Source organism: Harpegnathos saltator, unplaced genomic scaffold (genome assembly GCF_003227715.2).
Source record: "Harpegnathos saltator strain DR-91 unplaced genomic scaffold, Hsal_v8.6 scaffold1, whole genome shotgun sequence".
In the NCBI taxonomy this organism is placed as follows: domain Eukaryota; kingdom Metazoa; phylum Arthropoda; class Insecta; order Hymenoptera; family Formicidae; genus Harpegnathos; species Harpegnathos saltator.
The window spans coordinates 77,874-100,100 of NW_020229872.1; the positions used below are offsets into that span (position 1 = coordinate 77,874).

General features: G+C 46.7%; 3 protein-coding genes across 9 annotated transcripts; 1 reads left to right on the forward strand and 2 right to left on the reverse strand.

Annotated features, from left to right (window-relative positions):
- The first annotated feature begins 5,093 nt into the window (after positions 1–5,093).
- Positions 5,094–7,977, forward strand: LOC105192330 (tRNA pseudouridine(38/39) synthase). Of its 3 annotated transcripts, none has more exons than XR_003112829.1 (6): positions 5,094–5,620; positions 5,703–5,836; positions 5,907–6,472; positions 6,547–6,838; positions 6,956–7,063; positions 7,498–7,977. XR_003112829.1 is itself a non-coding variant. In XM_011156388.3 (6 exons), exons 1-6 carry the CDS (start codon positions 5,546–5,548, stop codon positions 7,569–7,571), a joined length of 1,257 nt encoding a protein of 418 aa, XP_011154690.1. In that variant the 5' UTR covers positions 5,096–5,545; the 3' UTR covers positions 7,572–7,977. The 3 variants fall into 3 exon arrangements, 2 of the variants coding, with proteins under 2 accessions (XP_011154690.1, XP_011154686.1); XM_011156388.3 differs by having other exon boundaries at positions 5,096–5,620; positions 6,568–6,838; positions 6,927–7,063; XM_011156384.3 differs by having other exon boundaries at positions 5,102–5,620; positions 6,927–7,063.
- Positions 7,978–8,274: 297 nt separating this feature from the next.
- On the reverse strand, positions 8,275–9,685 carry LOC105192331 (protein phosphatase inhibitor 2). Of its 2 annotated transcripts, none has more exons than XM_011156390.3 (4): positions 9,455–9,685; positions 8,803–8,973; positions 8,571–8,662; positions 8,275–8,509 (listed from the first exon to the last, which is right to left on the reverse strand). In XM_011156390.3, the coding sequence occupies exons 1-4, from the start codon at positions 9,532–9,534 to the stop codon at positions 8,295–8,297; spliced, it is 558 nt and encodes a 185-aa protein (XP_011154692.1). In that variant the 5' UTR covers positions 9,535–9,685; the 3' UTR covers positions 8,275–8,294. The 2 variants fall into 2 exon arrangements, with proteins under 2 accessions (XP_011154692.1, XP_025154028.1); XM_025298243.1 differs by lacking the exon at positions 9,455–9,685 and adding an exon at positions 9,337–9,394.
- A 1,356-nt stretch (positions 9,686–11,041) lies between these two features.
- Positions 11,042–21,699, reverse strand: LOC105192328 (breast cancer anti-estrogen resistance protein 3). Of its 4 annotated transcripts, none has more exons than XM_011156382.3 (7): positions 21,467–21,699; positions 17,875–18,100; positions 15,249–15,369; positions 14,254–14,493; positions 12,605–13,781; positions 11,976–12,278; positions 11,042–11,856 (listed from the first exon to the last, which is right to left on the reverse strand). In XM_011156382.3, exons 1-7 carry the CDS (start codon positions 21,507–21,509, stop codon positions 11,525–11,527), a joined length of 2,442 nt encoding a protein of 813 aa, XP_011154684.2. In that variant the 5' UTR covers positions 21,510–21,699; the 3' UTR covers positions 11,042–11,524. The 4 variants fall into 4 exon arrangements, with proteins under 4 accessions (XP_011154684.2, XP_025154197.1, XP_011154685.2 ...); XM_025298412.1 differs by having other exon boundaries at positions 17,875–18,056; positions 21,467–21,697; XM_011156383.3 differs by lacking the exon at positions 21,467–21,699 and adding an exon at positions 18,607–18,931.
- Between the last annotated feature and the right edge of the window lie 528 nt (positions 21,700–22,227).

The following is a 22,227-nucleotide window of genomic DNA, read 5'->3' on the forward strand; positions in this document are numbered from 1 at the left end:
ACACACACACACGCACACACACACACACACACACACACACACACACACACATATACGTATACACACGTATACGTAAACACGTGCATACACACAGACACGGACACTTTGCAGTCACAGACATGCACACACGCATACACCTAAACTCGAAGCGTCTAGCCAACACTAGGAAGTAATTACGTGAACGTTTACCAGGATACATTTCGTTCTCCGCTAGGGTGCTGTGTTCAAAATACTTCGTGGAACGTGGCGGAGCATGTTATTAAATGCCTTCGGAATATATCCCTAGAACTGATAATTATCGAATCGAATCAATGCATGCATTGTCAATTGCCCCATATCCTTTCGTTTTGTACGAGGAAAAATAAAAAAAAAGAAAAAAAAAGGAAAAAAAAAGAAAAAAACGACGAGTGCGAGAGATTCCGCGAGAGTGCGGGTGTCGCGGACGAATGAAGATCATCGCGATGGAGACCGAATCACTCCTGCCCTAAAACGAGGTCAGATCGCATCGCAGTGGGAATAAATGCGCGGTTGAGAGATCGCTCCTCCGTACACGGCTGAAATCCAATTTTCTGTTGCCCTCCCTCCTCCCTTCCCCCCTGACTCATGAGTGAACTCGTTAGAGGTGGTGCTTTGAGTATTTATGTAAGGGATTCCCTCCTAAGTTTTCCCCGTCACGATGTTCAGACGTTAGAACGAAGTGAAACGTCCAACGTTGCTTTCCGTGTATATTCGCGACCAAAGTTAAAAGAGAATTCAAGCAGACGGAAGCGTTGAAAATGAAATCCCGCGCTAATCGCGCTGATCTCCTTTTCTCTTGTTCCTTTTTCTCCCTCGCTTCCCTTCCTCTCGGTTTCCCTTCTCCTTTCTTTTCTTCTTGCTCGTTTTGTTGCATGGCGCGCGCACGGTCGGTCGTCCTAAGACTTCGTTTTACGGTGCGAAGACGCAAGTTTGTCGTGTAATTCGCGATTAAATTTAGAGATACAACGACTCCCAGGTTCACCAAGAACGGCATCGCGACGCGACACGCTACCCCCTCAATAACAGTCTCTCTTGCGTCGCGCCGTGCTTTACGGCAGCCGCCGGCAAGAGCGACGCGATAAATAAAATAATAATCCGCACGGGCGGCGGTGTTCTTGGTGCAATGTACGCAGGTCTTAAGGACAAATCATTTACGGCGGTACCGATGCCGGTCGGTGCGCGTATAATATGTGAAACATGCGACGCGTTTGTACTCGTATTCCTATTGTTAGCGGAGCATGACTAATTACTCGTAATAATTACGTAAGTCGGTGATGTCGCCAGTAGGCGGACCCAAGCCAAAAGTTTTTTACAAATTGTCGTGGGGGAGAGAAGAAAAACCCGACAGCAATATATATATATGTGTATATATATATATATATATATATATATATACATACATACATACGACTAACCATGTATGAGTGTGTGCGGCGAAGCCGAACGGGTGGTCAGGGATTGCGAGAGTGTGACGAGGCGCTCTCTTTCTTCGAGACACACCGCTGCGACGTAACGTATCCTTGTAAAAAAAATAGGCGAATTAAAAGCGATCATGCGGAATTCCGTGCGTCCCGATGCGTCCGAAAATCGAATTGTCAATTGGATTCGAAGTCGGCCCCACGGACCCCGCGGAATTATTCCGTTTCCTACCGCGCGCGTTTCCTCTCGTAAGGAGGGAAACTTTCCTTCAGTGTTCCCGATGGGGCAAGAGTATCTTGCGAACGATTGAATTTTTAACAAGGCCACGCGAGAAAAATGGGAATTCGATTAAAGGTGTCCACATTCATGCTGATTTCTTTTAATTCAAGGATTTCCAGCAGGGATATCTTAATCAAGCGCGTCGAAATATCTCAGCGAGCGTTGCTGCTTTGCAGGATAATAAACTCGAAAAAGGGAGGGCAGGCGGGGAAGGGTGGTTCGTTTAACTGTTTTCCACTTTTACACGGTCGTAACTATTTATATGTTATATATATATATATATATATATATATAACTCTCTCTTTCTACCTATATGTACATATAGTTTCGCAAGAGACAATGCATGTATCGTCAATTATCATCGTGCGTTCGAGATTATCCATTGTACCTCCATTTTTGAAGGAACTCTGCAAAAAATATGTAAATTCAAAGGGATCGGGGGAAATTCATTTTGTGAGAAATGACATTAACGACTCGCCGTCGCAGAATGCATTCCCGTCCTTTTAGCTCGCCTATTTTTTGCAGCGAAAGTATAAAGTAGTTTACGAGTGCACTTACGAGACGATCGGGCTCGTCGTAACGTGAAGATCGATAGCATGCTGAATAAGGATAGGATTCTTACTCAGTTACGGGCACGTGTGATATCTTACTATCTAAAACTATCGAGGCAATTGCTGCGCAAGGCGATCTTAAATGTTCACCGCTGTCTACTCTCAATAAAGTGGCTGTCATTCAATGAGTACTTTGAGTTTCGTCATTAGCGACATTAGAGAAGATCCCGGTCAGTGGTTAAACTTTCGTCCGTCCCTCAGCATCGATCCGGTACGATCGTGTTACCTCCGACGCATCCTTCGATTGATAAGGGAAAAGAAAGTCCGGAAGCAACACCTATATCGAATTGAGATCTCGCAGGCTCCCGTTTCCTCGCTGCAGCTATATCGAATCATAACGTCAGAAACGAGAAATTGCGTGTGAGCGATTCCTCTTATTTCGCACGTCAAAGCAAAATTAAATTTCCTTCGCGTGTTATCATTCGTATTGCTCGTTATCATTCGGTGATTACGGTTTGACAAAATGTATCGGGAATGTTCTCGTGTTTCGTCTTAACGGTTCAATAAATAGCTGTGTCTCACTCGCGGCTGTAATAAGATTCATTTTCGCTGGAAATGCGACACGTACGTGGATCAAATTATATGCTCATTTGTTAATGTGAAATAATAGCAGGAGAAATCCCCTTGTTTTTGACGTGGTAATTCGTTATAACTACAATTCATTATAACTTACAGCGAGCTAAACAGCAACTTCAAAGAATAATCCTTCTTAATCCATTGTGGTAATTAACGATGCGAGGGACGTATGAAGATTGATATTGATTATTGGCTTTAATTGGCAGCCGCCAATAATAATAAATTAGCTTTACGCGTGATTTATTACGCGGTGTGATACGGTTTAAGCGCAGTTTTAATTTTTAATCGAAACATCTGCGAAAAAGTCGATGCAAAAGATGAAAGGCGCTTTCCCCCTCGAACTTCTCACGGCATATCTGATACACACGTAGAGGTGACAGTGTCCCTTTCACGTTAAACTGTAACGGCGGGACGTGACTCCGTTCGGTGCTTTCGGAATTGAAGGGTTGAGATTCAGAAGAGTGGTTTATCGACTATCAAATCGCTTCCGCTGGATCGGTAGACCGCTCGGATGTGGTTACGCGAGAGCGAAGCAATCGTTAATGGAAAACGAAATCAAGCTGGCATTTGCGCCCTTACGTATGACGAGCATACACGCGAAACAATGCTCCCTCTGATTTTCATCTTATTTCGACGTATTCTCAGTATCAACGCATACTGAAGTTGCAGTTGCAGGCACACAGGCTACGTATAAACGAATTTGCGCTATTGATCGTTTCTCACTATGATATTAAACCCGAGTCGAAATTTTAATTCTACGTTAAACCTGCAAATTCCATCAAACTTGAAGTATCAATGGAGAATTTTGAGGTGCAACGGTATACAGGTTATTGTCTTACCTTGATGCTACAAGTAGTTATTTACTGAGAATAAAAAAATAGCCGAGCCGAAAATTAGACCGGCATACACACAGCTTGTTATGTATTTGGCAAATAATCATCAGTTTAGGAATCTAATTTATATTCGTCAACTTACATCAGTTTATCTCTATTTTTTACCTATATTTGTTTTATATGAAGGAATACTCCGCTTTGATCTTTAATATCAAAATAAAATATCAAAATTCTACAAAGATTTTCAATTCTAATAAAAAGAATAACAAAAATATTATGAAAATAATTTCTCTCTGCTTTGTCAGCCCATTATTTACCCATTATTAAATATCTAATATTTGCTTATCATACATATTCTATCTGCATTTAATTAACAATAAGTTATATATAATTCATACATTGTTGGTTGAAACTAAAGATTAAATATAGATAGGACATTAATGTTGAAGAATATTAAATGATTCCGATATGAATATATCAAGTTTTAACATGAAGAAAATAAAAATTTGTAACATGAAGGTACTTATATATATATAGGCCTACATTTTTTATAGTGTTATATATTCTGAAACTGTTCACATTGTGGCGTTTCAAATTCAGTGGAATTTGCAAAATTAATATGAAACCAAAATCTCGACCCGGGATGCATCGTTTTATGCAATCGACCGAGAGAAAAAATGGAGAAAAAATTTTTCATACAATAAATATTCGATATTGATGTTATGTAATATACGGAAGCGTTTTCTGGTCAAAAATTCTCCTCACATAATTACGTTCTTTGCAAATCAGCTGAACCCTTCGGTTACCGTATTCTCACTCGAGAAGACCGAATTTTCAGACCGAGCTAGAGTGCACTGCACTATTGTAACTGTAGTGATCTAGTATTGTCTAGTCGACCGAAGTATCGAGAATTATTATACGCAATGGATGCTGATTGTACATTAATAAAAATAGAGGAAACTCGTGTACACACTGACCTTGTCTTTGACTTCGACGACTTCTTAAATGATGCTCAATACTCTCTTTTTCAGAGGGAATGCTGAAGAGGAAGAGAGAGAGAGAGAGAGAGAGGGACGTATAATATTTCAGCTACTCTCGACATTCTGTTCTGCAAAAATAATTCTTTCGTCAAAATTCGGCATGAATATAACGTCGGAATATAACGTCAGATTTATCGAAAATCGTGTACTTTTGCGAAATTTCGATTTAGCGATAACTTCCGATAGGCGCCGGTAACGATCTTTACATCTATTCACGGGTAAACGAAACGTACCGACCGATATAACGTTCTTCTTTGATTCAGGAAATTAAACTCACCAAGATATATCGGTTTCGATCCTTAGCATATCCTGATTAAGTGGATTAAAAGTGTTCCTACCGACTAAGTGACGGTTAATCGTTCAACGCGAGAAACATTCAACTATGGACAAATATGGCGAACGTTTATTTTTACCGGATATGTCGTCGTTACTTCCGTTATTAAGGCATATCCAGAGATAAACTGCGTAATCGCATACCCATGTCCACAGGCAAATTGACCAATCAAGTCTCATATAAGTGTCTCATATAAATGGCGTCACATTAGCACTTGGAGCACGATGGATTGATTCCTGTGCACGCATATTATACGACCATGCAAGTTTGCTGGATGAGCCTTTACAGCCTGCGGTTGTGCACGTGTTTTGATACGTGCAACATAACCTGCATTTGATGGCATAACTTGAAAGTACGTTCCTGTTTAATGTCAGTTTGATTCAACTGGGATATTTCGATATTTTACGCCTATTTTGGTGTGATAACGATACGATTATGGCAAAGGTTTTGCGGAAACGTGCTAAAACGAAAAAAAACACGAGAGAGGAATTAGGTCTGCTTGATAAATCGGTATGCTGTTCGTAAACATGTAAATATATAATCCTCATGTATGTCTATTTTACGTTCGCATGAAAATGTCTACAATTTGCAGGTATTAATAGATAAAATAATTCAATTAGAAGCTCATAACGAACAACTCAAAGTATTGATTGCAAAGACAACGGATATAAAATCGGAGAAGAAAAGGATGTCTGAAAAAGTGCACAAACCGTTTGATTTCTCTCGGTAGGCCTATCGCTTTTGTTAAGTTCTCTTTTTCTTTTATCCGAATAATATTTCACAATATTAATCGTAGATGTCACAAGAGGCATATACTTTTGAAATTATATTATCTCGGTTGGAATTATGATGGTTTTACTGTACAAGAAGATAGCAATGCTACTATTGAACATCACTTATTCGCAGCTCTTACAAAGAGCTGTTGCATAGAATCTCGTGAGACCTCAAATTATCATCGGTGTGGACGAACTGATAAAGGTGTCAGTTCATTCTGTCAAGTGATTTCTTTAGATATACGTAGCAAGTTGGAGCCTGAGCAACAAAGTAACTTATCTAAAGAATTACCTTACTGTAAAATATTGAACAAATTGTTGCCAACAAATATAAGATGTATAGCATGGTGTCCAATATCATCTGATTTTTCCGCGAGATTTGACTGCAAGTATAGAAAATATAAATACTTCTTTCCAAGAGGTAATTTGGATATAGATGCAATGGATAAAGCAGTCAAGTATGTCATAGGAGAATTTGATTTTCGTAACATTTGTAAAATGGATGTAGCAAATGGCGTAACTAATTTTAAGAGAAAAGTAATCGATGCAAAAATCTCTATGAATAACCAAGCGGTAGACAAATCCACAGGTACTCATCAATTTTTTCAATAATTTGCTATTTATTTCTGATGACATACATTCAATCTTATTTGTACTTCAAAGGCTATGATATATGCGAATTAGAGATCACTAGTCAAGCCTTCCTCTGGCATCAAATTCGTTGTTTGATGGGTATTTTGCTATTGGTTGGAAAAAAAAGAGAGGAACCTGAAATAATCTCAAAGCTTCTGGACATTGAAACCTGTCCACAGAAGCCTCAATACAATATGGCTCATGAAGTACCATTGAATCTTTGGTACTCTGATTATAAAGACACAGAATGGATTATTGATGAAAACGAATTAATAAACACTATCAAAACATTACAGCGAGATTGGACTCTCAATACCATAAAGTATGTTTATAAATTCAGAGAAATTAGTATCATTGTACCTGTATGTCATTGAGACATTGCAACTAAATTTTTTTTTAATTATATGCAGATCTATAATGATTAAAAATATGTTGGCAGAATTGGAAAATATAGCCAACTCCACAAATAATGATTTCCAAAGCGATTGCTTGCTCCTCGGAGCACAATCAAAAGTGTATCAACCATTGATGAAACGAGAAGTGTGTGGTTAGTATATGATAATTTTACCAAAACAATTTTGTGTGATCCTAAGTCCTGAGATTTTGAAAATTCAATTTGTCTCAAAGTGTTATTTTATTACTTACGACCACAATTTATATTTATTTAATTAGAGATATCATGCATATACAAGTATACTGTTCAGAATCTGTTAATACTGTTGTATTCCACTATATAATACATACATTCAAAATATTCGGATACATATAACGTTATTTTTCTTTTGTTTTACATTACTATACTAAACACATTGCCGTCGCACTTGGACGTTTCTATATTCGAGTTATTCTACTTTATAACTCCCCTAAAAACATACATTTTATATAAATAACATGATTTACTAAATGATTTACTGAATTCAGTACAAACTGATAATCTTGGTACGTCTACTTGTGTATAATCTACATTATTTTCTTTTACAGAGAGTTTAGAAAATAAAATCAAACATTATGAGAAAAAACGAAAACTCGAGGTCGTACATTCCGATGTTGTGTAGTGCGCAACTGTGTTAATGCAGGGTTTGTAATGTATTACACATGTACTAACATTTTTAAACACACACATTTCTTACTGTAAGTAAATATCATATATGGCGTTTTTTAATATTTTGCTACTTATGGGAGCGCTTTGTTCAGCCTTATTGTTCATCAAATTTTGATCCAGTGATCAAGAATCTTTAGCCGCTGTAAGTTTTCACTTCCAAAACAATAAATTTCACGGGAACATCTCTATGAACTGGCGCTATAAAAAACGTTGATAGGCCCGTTAACAACGCACGCGAGACGACGAACGAAGCTTCTATATATCGCGATCTATGTAAAGATAGTTCTAGACAGATAAAAGTCGCGTCCATTAAACTTGGCGGGTTCTTGTGCATAGTTTATTAGCGTAATTGAGCTAAATTAGTAACTAAGTTGCGAATATAGTACCACTATTTTATTTAATGCTAGAAATGTCCACTAGCAGTTTATTCTAAACAATCAAGTTTCCGAAATATTTATTTACAGAGAAAATTAATAGAGATAGAAAGAGCTATATATACACAATTAAAATATAGGATTTAATTATGTTTGGGCATTTAAATGTAATAAATGTTTTTCCTGCAGCTCGATGTACTTTGCTCGGTTAAAATTGCAGTGAACAGTAAGATAGACATTGGCGCAAAACTGTGATTACGATGGATGATTTATAAAATAATGTCGCTAATCAATATTTTCGTTTATTTTTTTTCGCTTCTATCACAGGACGGCATGCATTTATAACGAGTGTCAAAATTGTTCTCTTCCTCCGAAGAATTTTCCTCGTTATTCTTATCCTCACCATCTTCATCCTCATCTTCTTCATCTTGCTCCAAGAGTTGTTTTCTTGCCAGTTGTACAGCATGCCACTCCTGATAGTGACCTTTCCTCTTTGCCTCGAAGGCTTTCCTTTTTTCTAAGATATAATTCACAAATAATATATAATCTGCTTACTTTCTGCAAACTGCTTATCTTACCTCTTTGTTCAGGAGTTTCCTCCTCCTCTTCTTCTTCTTCTTCTTCTTCCTGGGATTCTTCAAAAATTTTTGGCTTGCTACTTCCAGCTAATCTGAGTTTTAATAGTCAAGTAATTAAGTAATTAAGTAATAGTTTTACATAATTATTATCACATAATAGGCTATATCATTGTGTGCATTAATAATTAAAATTTATGTGAAATATGATTATACGCTATATAAATCTACTTACTTTGCTGCAATAGCGCCAGCGTCTAATTGATCAAATTCATGTTCATTTTGAAGGCCCTCAAAATTATATGGGGTTTTTGGTTCCTCAATTTTCATGTGTCCATAATCCTTGTCAGGAGGATGAAGAGTGGCAATAATGTTCATTTCGTCCCATTTTGTCTCTTTACTCGGTCTATAGATCCGTCAGTGGTAGGTAATTTGAAAAAGAAAACAGATTGCTTGTATATTTTATTATGCTTAAAAATAGAATGTACCGTGTCTACTAATATTGACTTATTCTTTGCGAGTATTTTGATGTAGAAATTTTTGCAATTTTCTATCCTGTTAAATGGTATGGATACAAATAACTTTTACAAGAGAAAATTTAAACTGTACGTTCACACGTTTAGAATACGTGCAACAACAAAAGGCTCAACTATCGACCGAGCATGTATATCGTAAAATTATTTCAGCGATCAGCACTTTCTCGTGCAATTTGCTAAAAAGGCACGTTTGGGTTCTCGGTTATCGCAATGTCCTTGTAAAGGCTGAATACTTATGGATGTATGACGCGTGTGAGACAATCTCGATAGCGACATGCCGGGAATGACGAGTGTTGCACGCATCTCTATTTTTACACGTCGAAAATTCAATTAGTACTCTCTCTTTCTCACCTAGGCGCCTCTGGATTATCAAAACTGCTAGACGTCTTTAGGATTCCTTTAGAAGGCCGTTTCGACAGGTGCTCTGCCATTATAATCGCGCGTATTACAACGGTCACTCACTATGATAATAACGCGGCTGCATATTTACTATCGAATTTCGTACCGGCCAAGTAACCTGTCCAACAGAGTGTCAGTCAGTCACTCCGAGAACATCTTCACGCGCTCCTCAACGCCGGAAGTAGGGATTACGAGCGATGACTCGATGTTCGATTCCTTTTCGTTAAAGGATCGATTATCTTCTCGATATCCTAAAATTTAACTAATTCTCTTTATTTTTATATTGATATAGCTCTTTAGAGGGATATTATTCCATTGACAAATAGAGACGTAAGTCCGAATCTGAATTTTTGTTGGTTGTATCATGACAGACAGAAAGTTTGTTTGGTTCATCGTTGTATTCTAATGTCGCATCTGGAAATTGAAGTTTCTCTTATCGGTCATATCATTTGAAGATTAAATACTTTTTTCTCTCATCTGTTTCATAGAAATATTTTAATATAAAAAGCCTGTTTGACTAGTCGTTGAGTCGTATCACTTGGAAATTAAGTCTAGTAAATTTTTACGCAACCTTGCTAGATGGCGCCAGGTACAGCCGTTGAGCCGCGCTTCGGTTGGGATAAATGTGCGCCATGTTTGTCGGTTGAACGAGTCTCTCGCGTTGATCGTTTAACCGTCGTTTCGTCAAACGTGTTTAAATTCGATAAATTTGGTTGTATCATACTGACTGAAATCGATATATTTTGGGTAAGTCCAATTTCCTTGAAAGAAGAAGAACCTTGTATCGATCGTCGCGTTTCGATTATTTGCGCATAAACGTAAATGTAGCTACAATACATCTTATGGCGTACGAAAGCGGAACTACGCGAGTTTTTACAAATTCGATAGTTCAGCTTATATCGACACGCCTAATTTAATAAAGTAATTCTTTCTTTGACAGAGTGTCGGAACAAACGGATCTTTGGAGCATTGCATCCTAGGTTGTCACCTCCAGCGTTTCTCCTTGAAGAGAATCACGATCGTCGTCCCGGAAATCGCAGAGATTTGAGTCAACGGTGAGGTTAGCATATTTTATTTTCTCCATTTCTATTAAAGTATAATCAGTATACCTACTGCATACAACGATTGTTTCTCTTTCATGTAACAACATATAAATGCTGATCTGTCGATCGACAAAAACGATTCGATAACAATTGATGAGAATCACTCTTCTGATTCTAAATTTTCATTTCCAAAAACATCGAACAAAATTCACGGTTTTGCCACTGATGTCGATATTAACTTACATACACGATTCTTGCATTGTTAATTACTATAACGATTAATAAGGATAATTTCTCCGAAGTTTTTGGCTCTTAATTGGACCTATAATTAGAGCTCGATAATTTTTTTAACATATATATAAATATATATAAACATATATATTTTTAATATATATATAAATATATAGTTAGAGATAAATGGCTATAATAAAATACAATTAGAGCTCAATATTTTTTTCTTGACGGGAATGTGATGAAAATAAAACAACGCAAGAAATTTTTTTTTTTTTTTTTTTTTTCATTTTGTATATTAAGTATGAACAAATGTATGAACAACACTTACAACATAACATTATCGAATGACACTGTCAATTAAAGTTAAGTACTCAAACGGTAAAGGTAAGCTTCGATCGATTCTCTCGATCGCGATTCTTTGGAGCACTTTCGCTGGTGCAATGATCGGGACAAGCGTTGGGTCAGGTGGAAGAATTTGAAACGTTTGATATTCTTGGGATATGCTCTACGATATTACACGATTCGAGATTACATCAGTAGTTAGCGATTAGATGAACGCCGCGTTAATTAACATACGGGATAATTTTTTGATTGATCTCGCGCTCCGCTGTCGCGCTAGCCGACGTGCTCGGATATTACGAAAGACCGGGAAAGAGTCCACGAATATCTCTCTCGGACGTTCGTCCACGCGAAGATAGGGGAGTTCTGTGGGGTGGTGGAGTACGGAAATCCGCCGTGTTGTCTTCTAAGCAGTCACCTCGCTGGCCGCGCACTTATCGTACATCGCGTCCAAGACTTGGGTGAACTTGAGGTGACGCTCCTCCGGAGCAACGGTGGCACCGCGGCTACCCCACAGGAACTTGATGTGAAACTCGGTGCGAAAGGCGTCGGACAGCAGCTCGTCGCTTCTGCAGCCTTCCAGGGCGATCTCTGCGTTCCTGCGAAAGAGTGGCAAGCTCTCGGCCAGCTTGCGAGCGGCCTCGAGATGCGACCAGACGATCGAGAGGCCGCAATCGGGCGCGGAGTTCTCCCATGGCGAAAGAATCGCTGCTGCGAGTCCGGAAGGTGTCACTGTGCCTATGGATGATCCAATGTAGTAACGTAGTATAACTTGAAGAGAGGAGTACGAACGAAAACGAAGCGATTAGAAAGATATGTACGATGAATTCGCTTGATTTTTCCTCTCCGACACTTACCTAAAACGTCTTCGGGTCCGCGTTCTCCGAGTAAGGCGATCGGTAAGAGATGCGGGAGTGTAGTGTTGGGTGCCTGGGGATTGGTGCACTCGTTCATAGCTCGCAGAGTGGGTCTGAGCTTCGCCTCGAAGCTGAAAGCCTCGTCCGTGTGTTTCTGACGTAGCAGGTGCCACGTGTTAGCGAGCCTTTGAATTTGCGGCAGGCATAGACCGAGCATCACGCCGCAGAAGCCGTAGAGATTGCCGAGGGCAGTTTTGGTGTCGATTGCTACTTTGATCCACTTGCTGATAGTGGCCGCTCTTTCTGCAACATTAACATTGCCACCACCAGCTCTGCTTAAAAGACTCCGTCGAGTCGAATAAAATAATTTTGCACAATTCCAACATAAATATCAACTGTCTAGACGCGGTCAGCTAGTTTTCTTTATCTTTCACGGGTCTTCTGCATATGGCAGTCGACTCAATGATGATAGAGCGGTAATCATCTCGAGTTCGTCTTCAGGATATTGCGCGGATTGTGTCTGAATCTAAATTCAGGCTCTAAATGTAAGATCCTACGAATATCGTCCATCGCGTCTATGAGAGAGAAAATCGTCCATCGCGACTGTGAGAGAGAAAAAAGACTCGTACCTATAGCCGTGGCGCCGGCTAACACGGTGACCGCCACCAGCAGCTTCAGGCACTCCGATCTCTCGATCAGATCTATTCTAGCTTGCCTGCCGTGCGGCAAGGTCGCGAGCTCGATTCCGCTCAGTCCGCTCCTATTTCCCGTGCCCGGCTGAAGCGCTACCTCGAGGTCGATTCGCGTGAGGTGAGAGGCTAGCACCCGCGGCGCCGAGTCCAGCAGCATCCCCGAGACTCCTCTCAAGGCGGTCGGGTCGAGAGGTCTGTGTTCGCCGGCCGGCAACAGCAACGTGGCGAAGCCCTCGATGTCGAGCATCGTGGCGATCTCCAGCGACGGCGCGGCAACGACCAGCTGCTCCTCCGCGGATAGCTCGTACTCGCTGCCGTTGTTGCCGTTGGTGCCGTCGTTGCTGGTGTTGTAGTGGCTGCGTATCACCACGCCCTTGATCGGCATCGAGGAGGACGGGTTGCTGGCGCCGCCGGAGTTGTTGGTCTCGAACTCGCTGTCGCCGGATCCATTGCCGCTGTCACTGCCGGAGGCTTGATAGCCTTGGTGATGATGATGGTGGTGGTGGTGATGGTGATGATGATGGTGCTGATGGTTCGGCACGTAAGGTACTCTGGGAGGCTTGGGCGGCGCCGTGCTCAGGGTATTCTGATGATTCAGACTCGGCGGTGGTTGCTGCTGCTGCTGCTGCTGCTGTTGTTGCTGTTGCTGCAACGCCGAGTCTGATATCACCCGGGTGATCTTCTGGCGACCGAGGGACAGGGAGCAGGAGGGCGGTTGGTTCTGAATAGGCGGTACTCGCGGTAGGGTGCTGGACTGGACAGGTAACTGCGGTGTCGTTTGCTGGTTGCCCTCTCGAACGGCGTGCTGCTCGATGCCGTGGTGTTGAGCGGTCAGTGAGTGACTGCGCTGCTGCTTCCTGGGTAGACGGGGCGGCGATCCGGTGGACAGGGAGGACGACGAAGGACTAGAGCAGTGCTGGTTACTCGTGGGCCCGGCGACGCACGTCAACGGGACCGTTCTCGGCTTCGGGGTGACGATGCGTGCCCCGCTCGCTTGGCTGATCGGCCGGCCGCTGCCGACGTAGAAAGTGATGAGGTCAGCGACTGTGTCGAAGGCCTCATCCTCGAACTGGTATTGCGCTCTCTCGTACACCGTGTCCGGCTGAATCACGACCTAACGGCGGGAAAAATACGAACCTCAGAATATGGACTTTTCTGCCAACGTGTTCGTAGGATGGTCGAACGTCGCGTTTCGCGTTCGCGCTTCTCGTGGCTCGACGCGCAGCGTTCTGCCGGGTATCATCGCGGGCAAACAGGTTCCTCCATCCATAGAAATGGATTTACGAGCGGTGTCCGGATTACGTCAGCGCTTACGAAAGACCATAATTATAACGCGAAAGAATCTTGGTTAAAGGACTTTAAAGGATTTGATTCTCCTCAGTTAGTCTTTCGTTTAGAGTCACCGAGTCTTCCAGGATCGCCAAGAAGAATCGCCTTGGCGATTTTGCAACCGACTCGCGTTCTCTATTCTCGCCTCCGAGTCATGAAATATAAAGTAACGGTGGGAGTTGCCGCGTGAAGCATGACCGCGCGCGCGTGCAATAAAAGGGTCTTCCTCGGTCCCGATGAATCGTCGCGGCTCTCACCCGATTGATGACGAAATGAAGCGGTTGGCCTTTCCATCGCACGGTGAGGACGTAATTGCCGGGCTGGGAGGCGCAGTCGCGCACCAAGAAATCCCCGTCGTTCGGCACTTCCGCCTCCGCGCCTTTTCGGCCGCCGCGCAGCGTGCTGCCGTGGTACCACGCGTGCGATCGTAAATCTCGCGGATCGAGCAGCCGCAGCTCTCTCTCCAGGAGCTTGCGGGTGGACTCCTCGGGCGGCTCCTGCGATCACAGTTGAAGGACCCGATGAAATTCCATCGCGAATCATCGCTCGCATCGTATAAAGGATGAGGTCACTGCTGCGTCGCGAGAAGCGAAGCGATAAATACAATGCCTCCTCGTATCGCCAATTAATTACGCGGAATGACAGAGCGCGACCGCAGTAACGATGAGACATCGCGTGAAGCGTTCCACATGAGAAACAATTGTAGCAATCAATGCACGCGAGAGAAAGGCGGTAGTCCCGGCGGTAGGGCCGGCGAAGATTGGCTTAACAAGAGCAGCCTTGAGCTCTTGTCACAAAGTCGTACGGAACGCGCCTGCGACTCGTCATCGAGCCGCGCCGCGCCGCGTCGAGTAGCTCGGCTATCGCGCGGCCCATCATCATTTATGCTCGAGTGTATATCGCGCGACAAGAAATCGCCCGTCGCCAATTTCAGCGGCTCGAGTCCGCGATTAAGCGTTTGCAGCACGAGCGCGGGATGCGCTCCCCGTGATGTACAGGGTGTCCCGGAGCCGGCTCTGGCGGCTGTCAGTCACACACGTCATAGACACCGATTCCCTATTCTTCCCGCTGACCGATGTCAGAGTCGCGCGTGTAACGCGCGTCACGTCGTTCGAAGTCGGTAATTACGAGCGCGCGCGACGGTTCGGTGTCGCGAATTCGATCGATCCCGCGACCTCGCTGCCCGGGCCGTCTCACCGTTCGCGACCGGATTCGTTTGGCCGGCGGGAATGAAATACGACTAGATGCTTACCATTGGCGGGGACTGGTTGTTGTTGCTCTCCGGCGCCTTCGTCGAGGGCGAGTCCCGCTCACTTCGAGGACATGCGTGGCGATTCTCCCTCGCGCCGCCCGTGCCGTCTCCCAGCGGTGTCCTGCGATCGGAACGAAACTCTTTCAACCCTTCACATCTCGCGGCTGGCCGGGGGCTGATCTCCGACGAGAGTCCTTTCCCATTTTCATGGATTTCGATTCCTTCGTGCTGAAGGAGAGGCTTCGTGCGGCACTCGGAACGGGCGGATAGGGTTTGACCGTACTCTCGAGTCTCGGAGAGCGCGCACCCCACTGATCAGCGCGAGCCGGCTCGAGGCAGGACCGTATTTTCAGAGGGTTTCGCGGGGTGCCAGCGGGCGTTATTAATAGATCGCGGGAAACGCGCAGGGAGGAACGGGACAGAGTGTTTGAGCGAGGAAACGAGAGAGACAGCGCGGGAGAGAAAGAAAGAGAGGAAGAGAGAGAGAGAGAGAGAGAGAGAGAGAGAAGATTGGGGTTACGCGTGCCAAGGGAAATATTTTCTTCCCGCTTCGACTCCCTTTGTCCGTCCATACGCGCTCTGCCGGCAATTACCGCGCGCGAGTTAAATTCGATGGAGCTGGTCTTACGCGGCGAGGGAGCACGCAGATAACGGGTGAGTGGAAAATAACGACGTCGCTCGTGACAGCGAGTAACAGCCAACGGTCGCTGAGCGTGCTCTCGGTCAAGTCGCTGCTCAGTCCGCAAGATTAATGAATATGATTTACCGTCCGCCTCCCCCCTCGCCCCTCATCTTCGCGGTTGATTCATGTCACCGATTCATGTTACTTGAGACAATCGCGCGTACGAACGACGCGTACAAACCCGACGCGAAAGATGCGGCGTCCGCAATTTCTACGTGACCCGCGAATCGGCGATACGCCACTGCGGCGTTATCGCCCTCGTCGTTCTCACTCACACCGGCCCCTTCCACCGGGTGCGTCGAGTGCCTTTGACATGGACCGATATCAAGATGCTTGCACGCGTCGATCATAGGCTTCTCTCGCGTCGCGTTGTAAAACGTCGAGAAACGCCGCGGCGGATCGGCTAAAAAGTGCAACGTGCCCTTTTGTTGCTTTCGAGGGTGCCCCCGTAGATACGGGGGTTATTGATCTCTTCGGGGCTGCGTGCAGGACAGGGACGGGCGGGGAGGGAGGGAAAGGGTCGACGGCCAGCATGCGCGCTTGCGTCGTCGGGAAACGTTCGATAAGCGGCGTCATCGAGATGCACCGGTGACATCGAAGCGACTCGCGCAGGCGATGAGAGTTTCTCAGCTGCGAATTTTTGCGCAATTTTTCCAGCCGCAGCAGAGCGGAAGAGCCAGAGGCTCAGCTCTTGGCGACAATTCCATATTGTGAGAATGATAACGACGAGCTCATTATAACGACACTTTCATGCGTCGCGCGTGCATGTCTTCGTCTACAATGGAATTATAGGTTCGGCAATATGACTGAAATTTCCATTCATCGAGAGACTCCGCGGTAATAATAACGTGACGTGCTATTGAAGGAGCGAAGCGAAAGCAACGACGGGGAAGGGGCGATCTCGCGAAGAAATTGTTCGGAAAAGCGACGATTCGCGAGATTACTCGTTCCCCAGCGGACTGTGATTGTTACCGTCGCGGGATCTCGCGATGCAACATTCGCGAGAGGGACGTCGCCGCCGCCGATAACCACGTCGGGTCGTATTCCGGGAACGCCCGAGGGACCCTGCGCTTGCATTACGAGAAGAATGTCGCTGAAGAATTTCGCATTGAATTTCGCCCGATGCATTCTCTCGGCAATTGCATCGCGTTTCATGACAATGCATTTTGAGAATGATCGATAAGCCGCCCCGGTAACGCTACGCGTCGCAGCGACGTGCACCGCTCTCTCGGGCGAAATGCACGAGGTGGTGCACGTCGCGGTCGCGATGTGCCGTTGGGTGACAGGTGACCGCTCGCAATTTTCCATTTCTCCTCTTTGTGGAATCCTTATCGCGTCGGTCGGCCGGTCGACCGGTCGGTCGGTCGGTCGGTCGGTCGGTCGTGGTGGGCGAGAGAGTCGGACTCGTCATTCTGAAGGCGAAGATCGAGGGAAACCGGTTCGAGAGCCGCCGGGCCCATTATATTCCCATACCGGTATTCCGACGTATACCCTCAAAAGAGGCTAATTCATAAGTTATAAGTTGGGATCTTTGGCTTCAGCGAGGAACCGTGTCCCCGTAGCGTTATCTAATTCCCTATTCACGCTTGCTCGCGCTCCTCGTTCCGTAGGCTCTTTGTGCTCGCGCTCGACACACCGTGTTCTTAATCTCTTGATACCTTTACTCAGCGGACCGAGTAGGAAACGGGGAAAAAATTCGTAAGAATCCGATAAATCCGAGATCAAAGGCGCGATGAGGGAGAGACACGTGTAAATAGGTGCGCACGTCGCGACGCGTAAATCCTAAAGACAATTTCACGCGATCGATCGACGCGATTTCAACGAGCCGCGTCGTTGTACCTTCGTCGCACAAAGTGCCGTTGATATCATCGTTATTTCGATAAGGAAATCGGATTCACGTCACGTCACGAGTGTTCGGTCGATACTCGAATGTTTCGCACATACCCTGGCCTGCTCCCGGCGAGATGATCAGGTGACGGCGGAGTCACGATCAAGCAGGGCTCCTTCTGGATGATCACTTCCGGCTGCAGGTGTATCGTGTGTCTCTTCTGCCGGAGATCCTTACACGAGTCCGACGATGCCAAGCCGCCGTCTCGCTTGCGCCGTCGGCCGCTGGTACCTAAGTTCTGCAGAGTATCCATAGATGGGAATCGAAAGCTCCATGCTATGCCTGAATGTGCCGTAAAGAAATTTGCGTAGTAAAGTGATCGTCTCGCTGCCGGATTAAGCGTAAACGTAAGCGAGGGAACGGTAGATGGGTTTAGAAACGCGAGCCGCCTCATCGGCGCATCTGCGATCAGCCAGCGAACGAATGCCGAGCGGACGATCCCGATTCGATCGGACAGCGGGGAACACGCGTGCTCAACGAGTCGAGCTCTCACGAACAACAGCACGAAAGCATGAAAGTCGGTCGCGAGGCGAGAACGAGTTGCGTATTCGCGCTTCATCTTTCCGCTCGATCGTCTTATTCGCCAGCATCATCTCTCTCTTATCGATCGGATCCGATCTCGCGCTGTTCCGACGTATCAAGAGACCGTGTGTCCCCGATTGGCGATTTTACACCGTGCACTCGCTGGCATCTCCATTCTCGCGCGAGTGCCTCGCCGCGATGTGGTCTCCGCGACGCGCGACGCGCGGCGCGAAAAGTGCGCGCGGCTTTCCTCGACGAGTACTCACGCGCGCTTCCGTTGTGATCTCGTAGTTTCACCGATCTCATTTCCCGACCGTCCACGATGCCACGCTCGTCGTCGGTACGCACTCGTCCGTGTGAGGATTTTCAGCGTCGGCCGGTGTCGACGAGAGATCACGAGAGAGCGGCTCGCCGATGGCGACCGCTCGCGCGGTGATCGCGTTAAACGCGTTTCGCACTTTCGCGATTACCGGCGCACACGCGCCCGACGTCGAACTCGAGCCCGCCGCGAACATGCTCGGTCTCCCGATACCAGCGGCTTGTTCGCGTTTGAAAAAGCGGACTAGTGGAATGCAGGTGTGCGGAGCCGCTCTCGGGCCCTCTCTCTCTCTCTCTCTCTCTCTCTCTCTCTCTCTCTCTCTCTCTCTCTCTCTCTCTCTCTCTCTTCTCCTCCGTCCACTCTCGTCCACCGCTCTCCGTCTGGCCCTCACCTTTCCGCTCGCGTCGCGTTTACCTACTCTTTCCCCCCTCGCCCACCTCCTCTATCTCTGCGGCTCTCGCCGCGTCTCTTTCCTCTTGCGCTTCTCTTCGTTCCTCCACGGAGCGAGCGGACATAATACCTGGCGGCGGTGATAAGGTCGCCGTTTGCCGTTGGAGATAACTGTGCGACGCTCGGGGAAGCGCTATCGACCCGAAAATAAGCGAGAGATAGTCAAAGCGCGCGCGCGCGCGATTTCATAGCTGCGATACTTGCAATTTTTGTTCGATCAATTGGACGAAATTACATGGCGCTGGGATCGCGCAGTTTCGAAGAATTTTCAGGGCCGATTTCAAGCGGCGTGAAACGCGAGCGGAATACACTTCGCTTGGCGACCGCGAGTCGCCGATACGCGTTCGCCAAGTGCAGCGATGTCGCGCGGACGATAAGAAACGACTGGAGAATGGAAAGACAAGCGGGGAACGTATTGATCGAGAGCCCTGCGTGAATTTCACCATGTCGCCGAGTGATCCGTTTAAAGGAGACGATACAATTTACGTCATTTCGCGCGTCATGCATTGAAATAACATACGGCACGGTAGCATGTCGGCAGTGGAGTAGAGATAAGTCAAGTTAAATATTTTGTCACCCGCTGCGCCAGCCTCTCTGATAACGTCCCGCTGGTATCTCCGCGTTTCGCCGTTGAAAAAGGTTCGACTTGTTCCAGCTAGCCGACCACCCCGGATACTGCTCCTTTTCCTCCTCGTGATAATAAAGCTCGGCGATAGAATTTAGCTCACGTCGCGAGATAGGCACGTTCGAAGGCACTGCGTTTCCGTCGACAAGAAATTGACTTTCAATCGCTGAACGAAAGAATCCGTCGGCGAGGAGCAGCCCGTTACATCTGTCGGCTGTCCCGCATATACTTTTCAACGTCTGCCCGGTCAACACTCCGCCGGTGAAGTACACTTCGCTTCTTGCGCGAGTGCAGCCTGCGTCCAGAAAGCCCCTCCGTTTCCTCCGTCGTCGTATAATTATGCGTGCTTGCCGCGCGCGACAGGAATTTCAATCGCGTCGTGCTCGTGCAGCGAGAGAGAGAGAGAGAGAGAGAGACTCGGCCGGTGCCGAGGAAGTCGCTTATCGAAATTCTCAGTTTGCGGATCGGCGCCGTCTGCCGCGCGAGATTACCATCTCGCGACGATGCGCTCAGACCGACGAGTTCCGCGGCCGCGAATGAAGCGCGAAAAGTTCGACTTTCACCGCGAGCTTGCGACATCGCGGCCACGCGATGCGCGTCGTCAGGTCGCGGCTTCCGTCGCGATTCCGCTGCACCAGTTCGACTCGGCGCGGCGCGGCGCGGCGCGAAACGCGGATCTCCATCGATCTCTTCCTGAACGACAGACAGGCAGTCGTTGCGTCAGATCCCCATAGAGCCCGCCTCGAAGCTCGGCTGGATAATTGAATCCATGAGAACGAGCTCGCAGCTTCGCTGCGTGTATCCCGCGCGTGTTCGCCCACTGATCGAGCCGTGGGCGTCGCTCGACGATAAACGCTCGTTACTTCGATGACCCGTCGTTTGCTTATCGAGATTTTCACGCTCGTCTCGAGCCTCTCCGCGACGGTTCTTTCATTTTTGCACCGCATTTCGCAGCTTGTCGTTAATTTTTAATCCCACGAAAGAGGAGAAAGAAGAGAGAGAGAGAGAGAGAGAGAGAGAGAGAGAGAGAGAGAGAGAGAGAGAGAGAGAGAGAGAGAGAGAGAGAGAGAGAACGTAACCGCGCGGTTAAACGGCAATCGCGGTTCCACTGGCTCTCACGTGGCGCGCGATGATTCAGTGAAATCTACGCGGCGGCGAGTCGTGTCTCCGACGACCAGTGCATCGTTACGTATGGAATTTTACGTAACGCGTGCAATTGCGTTACGCTTTACACGCCCGCGGTTCTCCGCCGTCCTCGACGCGCGCGGAGTTCAACGGAGCGCACACGTGTCCCCGCGCGCGCGTGCGTGCGTCACCGGTGCGGCGCGGCGCGGCGCGACGCGCTCTCTCGCCTTTCCCTCGGCGGCGCGGCGCGGCGCGGCGGCCGAATGAAAACGCGAATTCGTTCTTCATTTATTCACGGTCGCCGGACCGTTTGCGGAATTGATCACAGGAGAGAGCGACTCGCTGTGGCGCGTCTGCCGCGTTACGCTCGGCGGAACTCCAACGTGTCACTCTCGCGCTCCGCGCATTCTGTCGCGAGTACGCGCGTCTCGCTCTCGAAGCTGCGATATCGCAGATGTTTCGCGGGCGACTGGGTTTTCCTGCAGACGAGCAGGGCGAGACGGTAAACGTCAGGCACGAGTTCCGTTTGTACATGTGCGAGTTACGAGGTATGCAAAAGAGCAGGTGATATCACGGCGGGACACGTAGGTAGGAAGTGCGCACTGACTTTGGCTTCTTCGTGACTTCAGCTTGCTCGCGGTTTTCCCCATTTTCCCGCCAGCCGCATGCCACCGTTCGTTCGTTCACGTCGCAAGGCTCCCGGCTGATATTTTCCCAGGTACGTGCACTGCAAGCGCGGTGATTACGGCTCGGATGCACTGACACGGCACGGCTGCAGCACCGTGCGACGCGATGTGACCGTAGCATAATGCGATACCGAGCTAACTGAGCGCAAACACAGCAGAAGAAGGGACCCAGGACCGACCGACACGCAAGTGGCGGTTGCTGAAGAAGGAGAACGTGACCAGCAACGAGAGGGGCAGGCTGTAAAAGTCAGAAAGAGATAGATAGATAGGGGGAGAGAGAGACAGAGAGAATGAGAGAGAGAGAGAGAGAGAGAGAGAGAGAGAGAGGGAGAGAGAGAATGAGTGATATGATACAACTGGGTTCGAAGAGGGATAGCTCATGGTAAAAGGAGGAGGGAACGAGAACAGCGAGTGGCAGAGAGACGACCACCTTTCAACAACGAACGACTCTGTCGCTCTGTATGAATGTGTCGCGTTCGATGCGTGTTTGTATGTGACGGTCTCGATTATCTGACTATTCAAATTTATATATCCTCGAATCTCCGGGTCGGAGCAGAATGCAACGTCAAAACATTCGGCGTGGGAGACGCGCTTTTGGATCTTTGTTCGACATTTATAAATTCGCGATTACGGCTGCGTCCGAAAATTCTTTCGCTATCTCGAGGGTTAGAGTTTTATTTTA

Excerpts from the sequence above, each read along its gene's own strand:
- LOC105192328 (XM_019845632.2), bottom strand. The coding sequence starts at position 18,377 with ATGAAGCGCGAATACGCAACTCGTTCTCGCCTCGCGACCGACTTTCAT. Across the intron at positions 13,782-14,253 it reads TTCATTTCGTCATCAATCGG|GTCGTGATTCAGCCGGACAC; the intron begins GTGAGAGCCGCG and ends TCCCGCCGTTAG. Across the intron at positions 12,279-12,604 it reads AGCCGGCGCCACGGCTATAG|AAAGAGCGGCCACTATCAGC; the intron begins GTACGAGTCTTT and ends TTAATGTTGCAG.
- LOC105192330 (XM_011156384.3), top strand. The coding sequence starts at position 5,546 with ATGGCAAAGGTTTTGCGGAAACGTGCTAAAACGAAAAAAAACACGAGA. Across the intron at positions 5,621-5,702 it reads TAGGTCTGCTTGATAAATCG|GTATTAATAGATAAAATAAT; the intron begins GTATGCTGTTCG and ends TACAATTTGCAG. Across the intron at positions 5,837-5,906 it reads AAACCGTTTGATTTCTCTCG|ATGTCACAAGAGGCATATAC; the intron begins GTAGGCCTATCG and ends TATTAATCGTAG.
- LOC105192331 (XM_011156390.3), bottom strand. The coding sequence starts at position 9,534 with ATGGCAGAGCACCTGTCGAAACGGCCTTCTAAAGGAATCCTAAAGACG. Across the intron at positions 8,663-8,802 it reads GCTGGCGCTATTGCAGCAAA|ATTAGCTGGAAGTAGCAAGC; the intron begins GTAAGTAGATTT and ends ATTAAAACTCAG. Across the intron at positions 8,510-8,570 it reads GGAAACTCCTGAACAAAGAG|AAAAAAGGAAAGCCTTCGAG; the intron begins GTAAGATAAGCA and ends ATTATATCTTAG.